The 14,299-nt window shown below is 40.0% G+C and overlaps 2 protein-coding genes across 2 annotated transcripts; one reads left to right on the forward strand and one right to left on the reverse strand.

The window, feature by feature from the left end:
- Positions 1-733: 733 nt before the first annotated feature.
- LOC147542194 (NDR1/HIN1-like protein 6) lies at positions 734-1,857 on the reverse strand. The gene has a single exon (XM_086638431.1). It carries the CDS (start codon positions 1,771-1,773, stop codon positions 1,027-1,029), a length of 747 nt encoding a protein of 248 aa, XP_086494557.1. The 5' UTR covers positions 1,774-1,857; the 3' UTR covers positions 734-1,026.
- A 3,756-nt stretch (positions 1,858-5,613) lies between these two features.
- On the forward strand, positions 5,614-8,221 carry LOC147542195 ((R,S)-reticuline 7-O-methyltransferase-like). The gene is made up of 3 exons (XM_086636319.1): positions 5,614-5,674; positions 5,805-6,947; positions 7,757-8,221. Exons 2-3 carry the CDS (start codon positions 6,159-6,161, stop codon positions 8,051-8,053), a joined length of 1,086 nt encoding a protein of 361 aa, XP_086492445.1. The 5' UTR covers positions 5,614-5,674; positions 5,805-6,158; the 3' UTR covers positions 8,054-8,221.
- The last annotated feature ends 6,078 nt before the right edge of the window (positions 8,222-14,299 follow it).

Consider the following 14,299-nt stretch of genomic DNA (forward strand, 5'->3'; position numbering starts at 1 on the left):
GTGAATGTAAGATTTTTTGGAATTCTTTGTTTAAAAAAATTTCTTCAATATAGATTTCAACTAAGATCTCAAAAATGACGTGTCGAGGGTGAAATAGAGTCATAAAGATATCCCTAATTGTCTAACTCATCAATATAATTTGACCAATAGAAATCAAGTCTTCATATATTTTTGAAATAAATAATTATTTCTTTACAAAAATAACAATGCCACATAAATAAGAAAACAAGTTTAGAGTTTTGCATTGGAGACTTACAAAAATTGAATATCTGTATTTTTGTCACCTAAGAACGAGAATCTCTATTCTCAACAAAAAAAAAGAATGAGAATCTCTATTGGATATTGACAATAGGACCAATGGAGACTTTTCTTAGTTTTGCATAAGAGATGCTCTTAAAATTTGTTCTTGAATTGGAACCTTTCTTACATAAACTCCAAAGCAATATTACCAAAAGGAGGCCAGGGTGGAAAGCGACGGGCGAAAACGCGGAATGGCACTGGTTGCACCCCTCACCCACGCTGCTAAGGCTGCTATGTGTATCCATTCCTGCACCTTATTACGGTCTCACTATTCTACATTGTCTGGAGAAACTATTTTGAAAGGCTTTGTTGATTCTCTTTCACAGTGAGAGAACCATCACAACCATCTCTATCTCGTCAGTCGTCACATTACTTAATCATGGAGCTCGTAGCCATTAATGAACCAATAATGAGTTTCTAGCGGACATAAACATTTGAAAGAGAAAGAAATATTCAATTAAATAATGAGACGACAATAAAATATCAAGTGAACCTCTAATTGGTATGTCTTTTTTTTTAACGAACTAATGGAAAAGAAAGAAAAGAAAATGTACACATCAATGAAAAAAACACAAATGTATATACATAATGGGTTAAACAAGCATGGAATTTTGAATGAATGAAAACTTTCTTGATAAACCCCGAAATGATTCGACACCATCTCTTTCATCTTCATCCACAAATTGAAATTCAAATCCAAACCCAATTCAGAAACATAAGAAACCATTAAAGTTCAGCTCCAGCACTATATTTAGTAGAAAGAATGGATACTTTCTTCTTGGGTGTCAAGCTATCAATAATCATAGAACAATTAACAAAAGCTGTAAATTGCCTTAATGGAATATCCCCAAGTTCCACAATAGTAGGAAGTCTAATTCTAATTGTTAATGGAATTTTCCCTGCTTTTTGGTTTCGAGTAAGAGAAGTTTGAAGATCTGATCCAAATTCACTCTTTCCTTTTAAAGCAACTTTTAATGTTGTTGCATTTTTATGTCCTTGATAGAATGAAGGCATAGAACCAGAACAAAGAACCGAATTCAAATACAGGACGACAAATTCGCTGTCGGCCCCATAAAAAATACTTATTCTTTCATTTGGATTTTCAGCTATGACTGTGACATAAATCTCGGCGTAAAGATTGAAATCAACTTGAACATCGAAAGCTCGAACGTCGATGTGATCTATTTTATAAGTTGGTACTTTCGGTTCGTAAAGAGCGTAAAGATAAAAGGACATGGCCGAAATAGCAAAGACTAAGAAGAAGGAACAACAATAAAAACAACAAATGCATTTTAAGCAACAATTTACTTTTTTGTTAGGCTGAGGAGTCGAATGATATCGGGGGATATTTCGACGATGGGGATGTGGCCGGACGGAATTCGGAGCTCCACCATTTTCCGATAAGATTGCATATTTGGGTGCATATGGAGGCTCACCGCCACCGGAACTTGTTTGGGCATCCATGGGGTGCATGGATGCCTACTGATGATTTTCTATCAAGCATGACAATTAAAGGGGAGAGGGTAAGAGAAGGAAGAGAGAGAGAAGAAAAAGAGGATGAGTTGTTCTGTCTGTTTTTTTGTTGAAACAGTTGGTTTGTTTGTTGATTGGTTGATAGAGGAGGAAGTTAGGGAAATTTACCCTACGAGCAAGGACTTCCTTACATGTGTACGGTGGTGCTTTTGAAGATATATACTTTTGCTTTGTTCTTTTCTTGTTTGGTTTGTTTTGACTATCTCTCAAACTTTTCTTTTTCAAAGTGCATTTAAAAATGAAAAAGTCAAAATTTTGGGAAAGTAGAAAAGTTTTAGGGGTAAACGTTTCATAAGGTGAGAAAACTAAAAATTTCTTTGAAGTATATCGGTCTTATCGTGTTGTCGACAAAGGGTCGCCGACCGGCGACCTATATCACTTCTCATCTTCATCCCTTGCTTTCTCTTCTGTCTGTATGTATTTGTTTCTCTCTGTCTCTCTTAGAATATCTCTTTGTCTCTTGGATTACTCTTTCTCTCGAAACTTTCTCTCTGATCTCTCGTTCTCACTCTCGAATCTCTTTCTCGCCTCTCAACTGAAATCATAAGGTTTGGTCGGGAATCTACTAAAACCCTAGAGTTCTAGTCCATTTGCTTTGTAGAGACGTTATGATTTTAAAGAACTCGCAGAGACAAAATTTAAAATTAGAGAAGTCATAACTAATAATTAGTTTTTTTTGTGTGTGAAATCGACTACGTTCTATGTTAGTCGTTACAAGGCATTGATATATCACGAAGATGTGATAAGCACGATAACCGAATAAGTTAAACCAAGAAATGAAAGAGGTACAAGATGAAAGAGGCCTAAAGTCCGACAAATTTATTACATAAGTTCTATCCATTCAAATTAAATTTACAACATATTTATTAATTGTCCAAATTCCAATAAATTTTCCTTGCTATTCCACAAGTGAAGTTGAATTAGATGCATAAAAAATAATGGAGATGAATGGGTTATGAGAAATTCAGATTCCCAAACTCGTTGTTCTTGTACTTCTCACTAGAATTGATGCTTCGTTTCTTTAATTCTTGGTTCTTCCAGGCTCTTTCATATGCTTCTGAAGTTTTTTCTGTTGTTCCAAAAATACCCAACAAAATCCTAATTCCTCCGAGTTGATTTCTAATCTCACCAACCCATTTTCCTCATCTTCTCTGCCTAAGACCTCTGTATTTTGAAAAAGATCTCAGTGATCTCACGGTTTTGGGATTCTGCCTCCATTGTTACTATCTTAAAGAGAACTCTCTATTTCTATATTTAATAGCTTGGGTGGAACCTAACAAATGGAGAAAAACTTGACTTAGCACAAAAATAAAGAGGGTAAAAAAAATTAGGTCCAGAAGTAGGGGGCATAACGTGAGACTAAAAGTGAAAATAGACGTAATGTAAGGCCAATACGGAATTAGGTTAACAAATGACGATTAAAAATCAGAAATGCAGAAGAGGGTGTGAAAATCAATAACAATAATCATAGAGAAGAAGGAAGAGGAGAAACATTGTGGAGGCTATGAATCTCATTCATTATTAAACTAGGGTTACAACTTAACAAATATATACTAATGATAAAAGACTAAAAGGTCCTTAAAGGGCAAATTACCAAACAACCCCTAACTATTACATATATTATTCTAACACCCTCCCTCAAACTCACGATGCGATTTTGAAAAGTATCGAGAGTTTGCTAACTAAGCAACGAAAGCGTGGAACCGAGTGTGACTTGGTGAACAAGTCACTGCTAAACCGAATACTGCAAATTACTACAAAACCGCTAAACGAAAATCCAATACTCGCAACCAAAATCGAAAATCCAATATTGCCCACCAAAATCCAATATCCGATACTGCCAACCAAAATCCAAAATCCGATGTTGCCAACCAAAATCCAATATCCAATACTGCAAACCAAAATCCAATACTGCTAAACTGCAAAAGGAGAAGAGGAGGAAGAAGATGCAAATGCAATATTGCCCAAAAGAGGAGGAAGAAGATCCAAATGCAATATTTCTCAAAGAGGAGAAGAAGATGCAAATGCAATATTGCTCAAACGAGGAGGAAGAATATTCAAATGCAATATTGCCCAAAGAGGAGGAAGAAGATGCAAAAGCAATATTGCCCAAAGGAGGAGGAAGAAGATGCAAAAGCAATATTGCCCAAAAGAGGAGGAAGAAGATGCAAATGCAATATTGCCCAAATGAGGAGGAAGAAAATGCAAATGCAATATTGCCAACATTCAAATGCAATACTGCCCACAATCCAAATGCAATACTGCCAACATTCAAATGCAGTACTGCTCAAAATTCAAATGCCCTACTACCCAGAATCCAAATGCAATACTGCCAACAATTCAAATTCAAATCAAAACCACTTTCAAATATTTCAAGACCACCACCTCCTCCAAATTCCATAACCACCTTATCGAAAAACCACTCAAATCAAATCCCAACCAAAACTACCATTCAATACCATCAATGTCATTCAAAACTACCAATCAAATCAAAATTGTCATTCAATACCATTCCAAACTAATTACCATATTAAAGCACTTTTTTTTACCCCCAAAGATCAAAACAACACCACAAAGAAACTATAGCTAAAGAAATAAGAAGAAGTGCGAAGTAACAATACCAGATCTGTAACGAGAAAATAACTTTTCTGCGGAAACCAAACGGTCCATTGAAGAAAAATTATTTTCCAACTAACACTCCAACCAAACAAGCCCTTGTTCAAATACCACCCTTGTTCAATCACTGTTTCAAATACTGCCTCTTCATTTTCACCAAAACTACCCATCAAACAACAAAACCACCTTTTCAATCCACCAAAAAACACCTCCACAAAACAGCCAAACACATTCCAGCCAAAACCGCTCAAACCACCTTCAAAACTACCAAAACCAAACGCACCCTAGCTATCACAACCTCTCTCCTGCTGATTTTTCTAGAAACCACCTTCAACCCGCAAAACCACCCCTTAATCCAACAAAACCGCATCTTCCTTTAATCCAACAAAACCACCCAACAGAAAAAACACCCAACAAAAACAACCTAACCAAAATTTTTTTTTTTTTTTCAAATCCAATCTACCAATCCACCCATCAAATCAACAACTAAAACCCATCTTCCAAAACCCGTTTCCTAAAACCACCCTTTTCTACCACCTTCTTTTACAATACACAAACCACTCAAATCCAATAAACCACCCATATCTAATAAACCATCTGAATCTTTTGCTAAACTACCTATCCTACTAATAAAATCCCCAATATCAAAACAAAAACCTAAAACCACCTTTATCTTCTCCCTTTCTCAAATCATATAAAAACTTCAAGAACCATGCTCTGATACCATGTGAAAATCAATAACAATAATCATAGAGAAGAAGGAAGAGGAGAAACATTGTGGAGGCTATGAATCTCATTCATTATTAAACTATGGTTACAACTTAACAAATATATACTAATGATAAAAGACTAAAAGGTCCTTAAAGGACAAATTACCAAACAACCCCTAACTATTACATATATTATTCTAACAGAGGGGACTCGAACTCGGTTTGTGCTGCCGATAGATTAGAAATGACTGCAGCCAGGGGTCGCCTCCCCCTGGCTCCGCCCTTGGTTTAAACCTTGGACCTTGAGGAGGCCAGACTTCATGGTCGACCAACCCCGAGAGATCTGCAAGCACAAAATGCAGTCAGTCATTGAGTAGAAAAACTAAAAGTAAGAAAACAGAGAGTGGGCATGAGAGAAACACACAAGGGTACACAATTACCTTGTAACCAAAAAGATATACGTACAAGGGTAATTTTTTTTTTGGTTTAACCTACCCCTTAAATCAAGTGCTAACGTGTGTTTCAACAAAAAAAACGTGCTAACGTGTGATCTTTTTTTTAGTTGAAATTCTTTATAGCGTGATCTTGGTAGGTCCAATGGTCACTTTTTTTTAGTTGAAATTATTTATAGCGTGATCTTGATAGGTCCAATGGTCACTTTTTTTTAGTTGAAATTATTTACAGCGTGATCTTGATAGGTCCCATGGTCACGAGCGAGCTTGAGCTCATACGTCAGAGTGTGATATTGAGCTCATCAAATCAACCCTCAAAAATCTAATATGACGCAATTCAAGAGAGGTAACAGTTTCTCATCGTGTCAGCCAAATCTTTGGGTTCCTATATTTTATTGATCTCACCCATATTAACTTTTTTTTTGGGGACCCATAATAAAAGTGCAGTATGTCACATGCACATGTATTTACTTATTTATAAAGTAGCAATCAGACTCCATGACATTAAAAAAACCTATCTTGCTCTCATTTTTGTATCTCATAAGAAATGGAAGAGATTCTAAAGGTTGAGGAAGATAGGCTTGAGTTACAAGGCCAAGCTGATATATGGAAGTACATGTTTGCTTTTGTAGATTCCATGGCTTTGAAATGCATAGTAGAGCTTGGTATACCAGATATTATACACTCTTATGGCCGTCCTATCACGATTTCTGAAATCATCGACAACATTCCTAACCTATCTCCTACTTATAACGTTAATTACCTCTCTCGGATCATGAGCCTACTGGTTCGCAAGCGGATCTTTGTCGTTCATAAACCCGACTTGAAAAACGGTACTGATGTGACCGAGTCCCCCTACGGGTTGACATCATCCTCGAAATGGTTACTAAAAGATTCAGAGTTTAGCCTTGTGCCATTAGTTTTAGCTCAGAATCATCCATGGCTCCTGGATCCATGGCAGTATCTCGGAAAATGTGTGCAAGAAGGTGGGTTGCCTTTCGCCAAGGCTCATGGATCGGAGATCTGGGAATTCGGGTCAGAAAATCCAGAGTTCAATAAATTATTTAACACTGGCATGACATGTACAGCTAAAATTGTAGTTAATGCTATACTGGTCAAGTATGAGGAAGGATTTAATGATTTAAGATCCATCGTTGATGTTGGTGGTGGAACGGGGATGATGATTGGTGAAATAGTGAAGAAATATCCACATATACGAGGAATTAGTTTTGATCTTCCACACGTAGTGGCCGCAGCACCTGAGTACCCTGGTGTATCACACGTCCAGGGAAATATGTTCGATGAAATCCCTCGTGCCGATGCAGTAATCATGAAGGTTAGACCTCAATTACTTATTTTAATAATTTAACAATTATCGGTGTTTTATAATTAAGAAAATCTTTTGATCTTTCACTTTTAATGAATTTTTGGCTTTGTCTTGATGTTAAACAATATTGACACAAAATTGTAGCGAGCACGACTGAATAAAATTGTAGCGAGGTATAATAGTATCTACAAGATGGAAAAGATATTTTACCCAAAAATAGATGTGTGTTTGGATAGAGTTGAACTTAATTAAACCTTCCTATCCCAAATCTAGAGCCAAATTACAATGACTTATTTTCATTACACGTAATTCTTTGAAATAATTGGTTGGTTTTTTTGTTTTTCTTTAAACAACACTATCAATGTTTTTTCAGTCGAAGAGGAGGTAAAACATCTGCCCGAAGGACTGAACACACTTGACTAGATGGACCATTGTTGGAACCATTCCAGTGGATCCGATGACCTCGCACATACCCATCATCATCTCGATACGAACAAATTTTTACAAAAGCAAGCGGCTGAAAATCTTTTTTATCGACCAATTCGATAGGACACTGGATCTGACCTCGCACCTACTCATTTGATAGGACAGTGTTACTTAATCTTTTTTATCGACCAATCGGAATTGCTTCTCAAAATCTATAATTGTCTCAAGTCACTCTAATTTAGTCAAAGTACTTACTATTCCAAATGGCTGAAATTAACACGTAAGATGATAAAAATAATAGACAAACAAAATCAGAAGACATATAGTATTAAACCTACTAGCTAATGACTATTAATCGTTCTTAATCATGTTATTAATGGAGTTAAATGCAGTGGATACTACACGATTGGAATGATGAAGACAGTGTACGAATCTTGCAAAATTGCAAGAAAGCGATTCCAAAGAATGGAAAAGTTATTATCATTGATTGTGTGTTGAAACCGGACGGCAAAGACTTATTTGATGAAACCCGGGTCGTACTTGATTTGGTGATGATTGCACATACTTCGGGTGGGAGAGAAAGGACAGAAGTCGAATGGGAAAAATTGTTGAAAGATGCAGGGTTTCCTCGCTACAAAATCACTCATATTCCCACAATTCAATCTATTATCGAAGCGTACCCTGAATGAAGTTTTAGTTCAACTGCTGTATAATTCTCTAATAAAACTGGCTGTATTTGTTTTTGTTTGTCACATGATCAAATTGCATTGACTATTCTCAACAAAAAAAAGATTGCATTGACTATCTTTATAATTTTGCCTCATCTAATTTTTTAGATAAATAAAACTGGCTGTATCGAGACACGCTGACAATTCAAAAGAAAAAAGAAAGCTTCTTCAAATATTATTAGCAGAGACAAAACGAGGATTTTAATGTGACAATGTTAGTATATATATACTATAAAAAACCGTTACCTGTTGCAGTACTTATATTTATTTTTACTTATTATATGGACATTGAATCCTAATTTAATCTTATAGAATTGGTAAAACACGGTCTAGACTAGTGAGGGTTTAGGTAATTGTCAAAGATATTTCCTTAATTTTTCCTTTGGAATCATAGTCCAAAAATCTGTCTCGATTCTGTTTATATGTGTTATCAGATGATAGTCTGCAATTCGATTACGAATGAGAAACAAGTTTTTGTGTTTCATTTTACAATCCTATATATGATAAATAAACCGAAACAAAATCTTAGACGGTTATTTCGTAGGCTGTGTGGCTGCTAGCGATTCCACCCGAATGGTGTTTATGTGGCGCCCAAAGCCTTAGTAGTTATCGATATTGTCCTCGCTTTAGACACCTTAGGCCCAAGCCCACGAAATTTTGTTCTTGGTGAAGGCTCCACGAATCCACTCAAAAGACCTTCACCCTTACTAAGATTGAGCGTTCACTAGACACTCTCGTTAGAGACGTGGAACTATCACAATCCCGACGGATCCAGGATTTTCACTTGGGGGTGCGGATTTTATATACTTGAATAAATTTTTTTTGGAAACACAGTAATTAACAATATATTTTTTTATTTTTTTGAATTGTTCAGCGTGTGCCTCGAACCCTTGACCTCTAGTTGGAAGATTATACCTCTTACCACTCCAACCAAGGGTTGTTCGCATTAACAAAAATATTTATATTCATTAATTATGTTAATACACCAACTATTACAAAGTAATTGACCTCTACGGGAGTGTATTTGTTCAAATGTTCGCATAATTGACTCATTGTCATTTTCACTAAAAACTTCTTTTTCAATAAAGACTACTTTGGTTGAAAGGACCACTCTGTAAATAGTATTGTATGGGCAAAAATCCACCCCACGAGGTGCCTGTAGAATAAAGGAAACAACCGCTTCGTAAGGGTAAAATCCGCGAGGCTAAATAAGAAGGCCCGGTAATGGCCCAAGTCGCTATTCGGGTCACCGAATCCATACCCGTTTGGCACTAAGCGTATCTGACACGTGTCACGCGATAGCCACCTGCCAGTACTAGGCAATCTTACGGCCAGAGGATTATTGTGCAATCCATAACCGCACTAGTGGTAAATATCCCATATCTGCCACTTAAAGGCGGGTGTTACTGGCCAGTAGCTTACCGCACACGCGGTAACATCTTAGCCGTCCCTCGAGAAATTCGAATATTCATCTAACGGTCAGATCCTCTGACCCTTAACGTATCTCTCAGGAGTAATGACACGGAATAAATACGTCGGTTACTAGCTGGTTGTCATCAAGGCAATCCCTTTCCACCACTATAAATACGAGAAGCAAAACTCAGACAAAGGCATCCAATATTCGACTGCAATACTCGAGTAATCCATCTTCACTACCATTCCCTTCGATAAGTCTCTCAAAGAGCTCTCCATTCTTCCAAAGTCTCTGACTCATCGTCTTAGAAGTTGGGAGATAAGAGCTTGGTAGTCCCGAATTGAACAGTAATTGGCTAGTCGTATCGACACCATTACCACCACCACATTATCGCAGAAGAAAGCTCTCAAGTCTCATATTTCTCTCATCCAGCAGTAACTAGCTGGTCGTAATACCCTTTCGCAGTAACTAGCTGGTCGTATCACCATCCTAATACGGCTACCTCCTCACCACATCACTCCCCTAGCGATAAGACGCTAGACGTGTCATCATCATCCATCCAACGATTCTCACCGTCCGATCCATTTACGACCAGCACCTTATCGCAAGTTCACTTACGACTAGCAGGTTAACGACAATATATCATCACCATCACTCTCTTAATTACAGTAAGTTTATCATTACCGTGGGGATCTGTTCCGACAACTCCACGAGCCGTGACACCTAAGCATTCCAACGACGGTTACCTCCCTATCGCCCACTTTCACTTTATTTATATTTGATCGAGTATCTGACTTGACCGTCGGAGCCCCCTTAGGCCGGCACCATCCCGGTGTCCCAGAGGCTTCACGATCTCTTCTCTCTTTTTGTGTGCAGGTCTTTTCAACACGTAGCCGGTCCCCGAAGCATCCGATCCGACCCGACAGGACTTTTGACCGTCGACCCGTTGACTGTCAGACTTTCCGACCCGTAGACATTTTACAGTCTACAATTTGGCGCTAGAAGGAGGGGGCCAGCCACTAACTACCGAAAAGACAAGTACCATGGAAGGAGACATGTCCAATGCTTCTGTGGATTTCTCATCACAACTTGCTGCACTCACTGCCCAGATGCAAGAAAATGCCGAAAGATTGAGAGCTTTGGAGGAGGAGAACTCTACTGTCCGGGCAGAGAACATGCTACTGCAAGAAAGAATTACTGAATTGGTGGTTCCAAGAAGACAAAGTTTGGGGGACAATCGACCACCTCCCAACGGTTCTGAAGTAGGAGGACCATCGAATCGCCCAACACCCCCTCACAACACTACTGCAGGCTTCACCACCAGCCAAGTAGGGACAGGATCCGCAAGTGCTCCATTCATAGCTCCAACGCATACCTTTCAACAACCTCTCACTCCACAGCAGACCATGGCTGCTCCTCTTTACTCATCTTCTACTATTGCTATGCCTACTATCTTCCCTATGCCTACTCAACCCACCATGACTTCTAATCCCTTATTATTTTCACATACAGGTACCCCTTTAGAGCAAGCTTTAGCAAAGAGGCTGGCTGAAATGGAGGCTCTGATCACTAGAATTCCAGGAGTCCCGACCCCCTTCAAGAAGAGTCTTCCTCAAAGCTATGCCGATTCTCCGTTCGTCGATGCAATTGCTCTGGTAGAGATGCCCAGAAAGTTCACTTTTCCCAACATGAAGATGTATGACGGCACCTCTGACCCGGACGATCACATAGCCTCTTACAAACAGAGGATGTTTACTGCTGCGATTCCAAGGGACTTGCGGGAAGCGTGTATGTGCAAGAGTTTTGGGTCTAGTCTGATTGGCCCAGCTCTGCAATGGTACACTAACCTCCCCCATAACTCAATCGCTTCATTTGCCCAGCTCACAGACACCTTTGTCGAGCAATTTGCAAGCAGTAAGAAGCTGGAGAAACTCTCTGGTGACCTCTACCGAATCCAACAACGAAGAGGTGAACCACTCAGAGAGTATGTGGGAAGATTTAATCGGGAGAAGGTGTCAATTCCTTACTGCAACCAGGAGACAGCAGTTGATGCTTTCAGGAAAGGTTTACTGCCGGATGGGGAGTTGTACAAAGAACTCACCAAGTTCAATTGCACAACAATGGAGGATGTCCTTTCCAGAGCTTGGGTTGAAATTAGGTGGGAGGAAGACGAAGCCCACAGAAACAGATACTATTCACAGGAAGATAGGTCAAGAGACCGTCACTCCAGAAGATACGAACGACGGTCAGAAGCCAGAAGCAATGATCCTTACCCAACCAGACGACCAATTCCAAGGGAGAACAGGAGGCCATTCAACCCTCCACCTAATCGTCAAAACGAGAAACCGCAAGGACCCATCCGTACCAAGATTCCAGAATACAACCTCAACATTGAACCAAGTGAGGTGATTGCTGTAATGAAGGGGATGGGTAACACGGTAAGGTGGCCAGGGAAGACAAAGACGCCAAGCGACAAGAGGGATACTTCCAAGTGGTGTGAATTCCACTCGGACCATGGGCACACTACTGCAGATTGCATTGCCCTCAGGCTTGAAGTTGCTGAGCTCCTTAAGAGGGGTCACCTCACCGACTTACTGACAGATAAAGGCAAGAAAACCATGTCCCAAGGAGATGCCCGACCCAAAGAGCCAGAGGAGCCGATTCCAACATTAACTTGCAACATGATCACAGGTGGCTCAGAAGTGAGTGGAGTAAGCCACTCAGCAGCCAAAAGAAGTGCACGAATCATAGCAAATCCAACTGCCCACTCGACAGAGGCGTCAACCCTAACTTTCACCAACCAAACCATCAGCTTCGTTGACAACGAAGTCTCAGGGCTCGTCAACCCTCATCATGACGCTCTCGTCCTCTCTCTCACTATTGCAAATGTGTTAGTTAAACGTATACTTATTGATAACGGATCCTCCACTAATGTCTTGTTTCTTCATGCCTTGCTAGGAATGGGACTAGAAGAATCGAGCATCTGCCGACGTTCTACTGTCCTTATAGGATTTAGTGGAGAACAGAAGTATACCTTGGGAGAAATCGTACTACCGGTATATGCAGGGGGAATTAACCTTAGCACCACCTTTGTGGTATTGGACTGCCCATCAGCTTATAACATGATCCTTGGAAGACCTTGGATCCATGAGATGAGGGCAGTACCATCAACATACCACCAAGTATTGAGGTTTCCAACACCTTGGGGAGTACGGGAAATCAAAGGAGACCAAGGAGCTTCCAGGAACTGCTACAAGAACACAATGAAGGCTCCCAAGAAGCCCTTGTAGCAATTACAGAACAAAGTGCCCCTCAACTCAAACCTCAACCAACCAAACATGGAGGAGTTAGACGAAGTCCAAATTAACCCCAACATCCCAGAGCACAAAGTCCAAATTGGAGCACAGCTAGCTCCTACTCTCAGAGAAAAACTCATTGAATTCCTAACCGATAACTCTGACTGTTTTGCTTGGTCTCATGCAGATATGACAGGGATAGACCCCTCTATAATAGTTCATGAATTGCAGGTAGACCCTTCCCACACCCCTGTCAGACAGAAAAGAAGGAAATTCGCACCAGAACGCAACAAGGTGATCAATGAGGAGATCCAGAAGCTACTTGACATCGGATCTGTAAGGGAAGTGCACTATCCAGATTGGCTCGCTAATGTGGTGGTCGTTAAAAAGAAGAATGGTAAGTGGCGGGTATGTATTGACTTTACAAACTTGAACAAAGCATGCCCTAAGGATTCCTTCCCACTACCTCACATCGACATGCTAGTAGACGCCACAGCCGGCCACGAACTCTTGAGCTTCATGGATGCATTCTCAGGCTACAATCAGATCCTTATGCATCCAAACGACCAGGAGAAAACCGCCTTCGTCACGGAAAGAGGTATATTCTGTTACAAAGTCATGCCTTTTGGACTGAAAAATGCAGGTGCCACCTACCAGAGGCTCGTAAACAAAATGTTCGCCAACATGCTAGGCGACACTATGGAGGTCTACATCGATGATATGTTAGTCAAGTCATTAGTAGCAGAACAACACTTGGAACACCTCAAACAAGCATTTGAGGTACTCAGGAGGTATAATATGAAACTAAACCCCGCTAAGTGTTCTTTTGGTGTGTCCTCTGGAAAATTTTTAGGGTATATGGTGACTCAAAGGGGGATCGAAGCTAACCCAGATCAGATCAATTCGGTGATGGGTATTCCTTCCCCGAAATGCATCAAGGACGTCCAGAAGCTTGCAGGTAGAGTGGCGGCACTTAGCCGATTCATTTCTAAGTCTTCCGAGAGATGCTACTTGTTCTTCACCACTCTACGAAAGGGGAAAAATTTCGAGTGGACACCTGCCTGTGAAGAAGCTCTACAACAGCTGAAGAGATACCTCACTTCTCCACCTTTGCTCTCCAAACCAAAAGATGGAGAGAAATTGTTCATATACCTTGCTGTTTCAGAGACAGCGGTAAGTGCAGTACTCGTTCGTGAGGAAGACGGTAAGCAGCTGCCTGTCTACTACACAAGCAAATCATTGCTCGATGCTGAAACCCGTTACAGCCAACTAGAGAAGCTAGCCCTTGCCCTTGTTACTGCAGCCAGAAAGCTGAGACCTTACTTTCAATGCCACCCAATTGTGGTGGTTACAACTTTCCCAATGAAGAATATTCTTCACAAACCAGAGCTGTCTGGGAGATTGACCAAATGGGCAGTGGAGTTAAGCGAACATGACATCAGCTACCAGCCAAGGACAGCAATCAAATCTCAGGTACTGGCCGATTTTATTGCTGAT

This window comes from Eschscholzia californica, unplaced genomic scaffold (genome assembly GCF_041429995.1).
Source record: "Eschscholzia californica isolate CP2 unplaced genomic scaffold, dmEscCali1.0.p SCAF_4, whole genome shotgun sequence".
NCBI lineage: Eukaryota > Viridiplantae > Streptophyta > Magnoliopsida > Ranunculales > Papaveraceae > Eschscholzia > Eschscholzia californica.

What these genes read in the sequence shown, in the direction of transcription:
- LOC147542194 (XM_086638431.1), bottom strand. Translation starts at nt 1,773, where the DNA reads ATGCACCCCATGGATGCCCAAACAAGTTCCGGTGGCGGTGAGCCTCCA.
- LOC147542195 (XM_086636319.1), top strand. Translation starts at nt 6,159, where the DNA reads ATGGAAGAGATTCTAAAGGTTGAGGAAGATAGGCTTGAGTTACAAGGC. An exon ending in CCGATGCAGTAATCATGAAG is followed by an intron (nt 6,948 to 7,756) that starts GTTAGACCTCAA and finishes AGTTAAATGCAG; the next exon opens with TGGATACTACACGATTGGAA.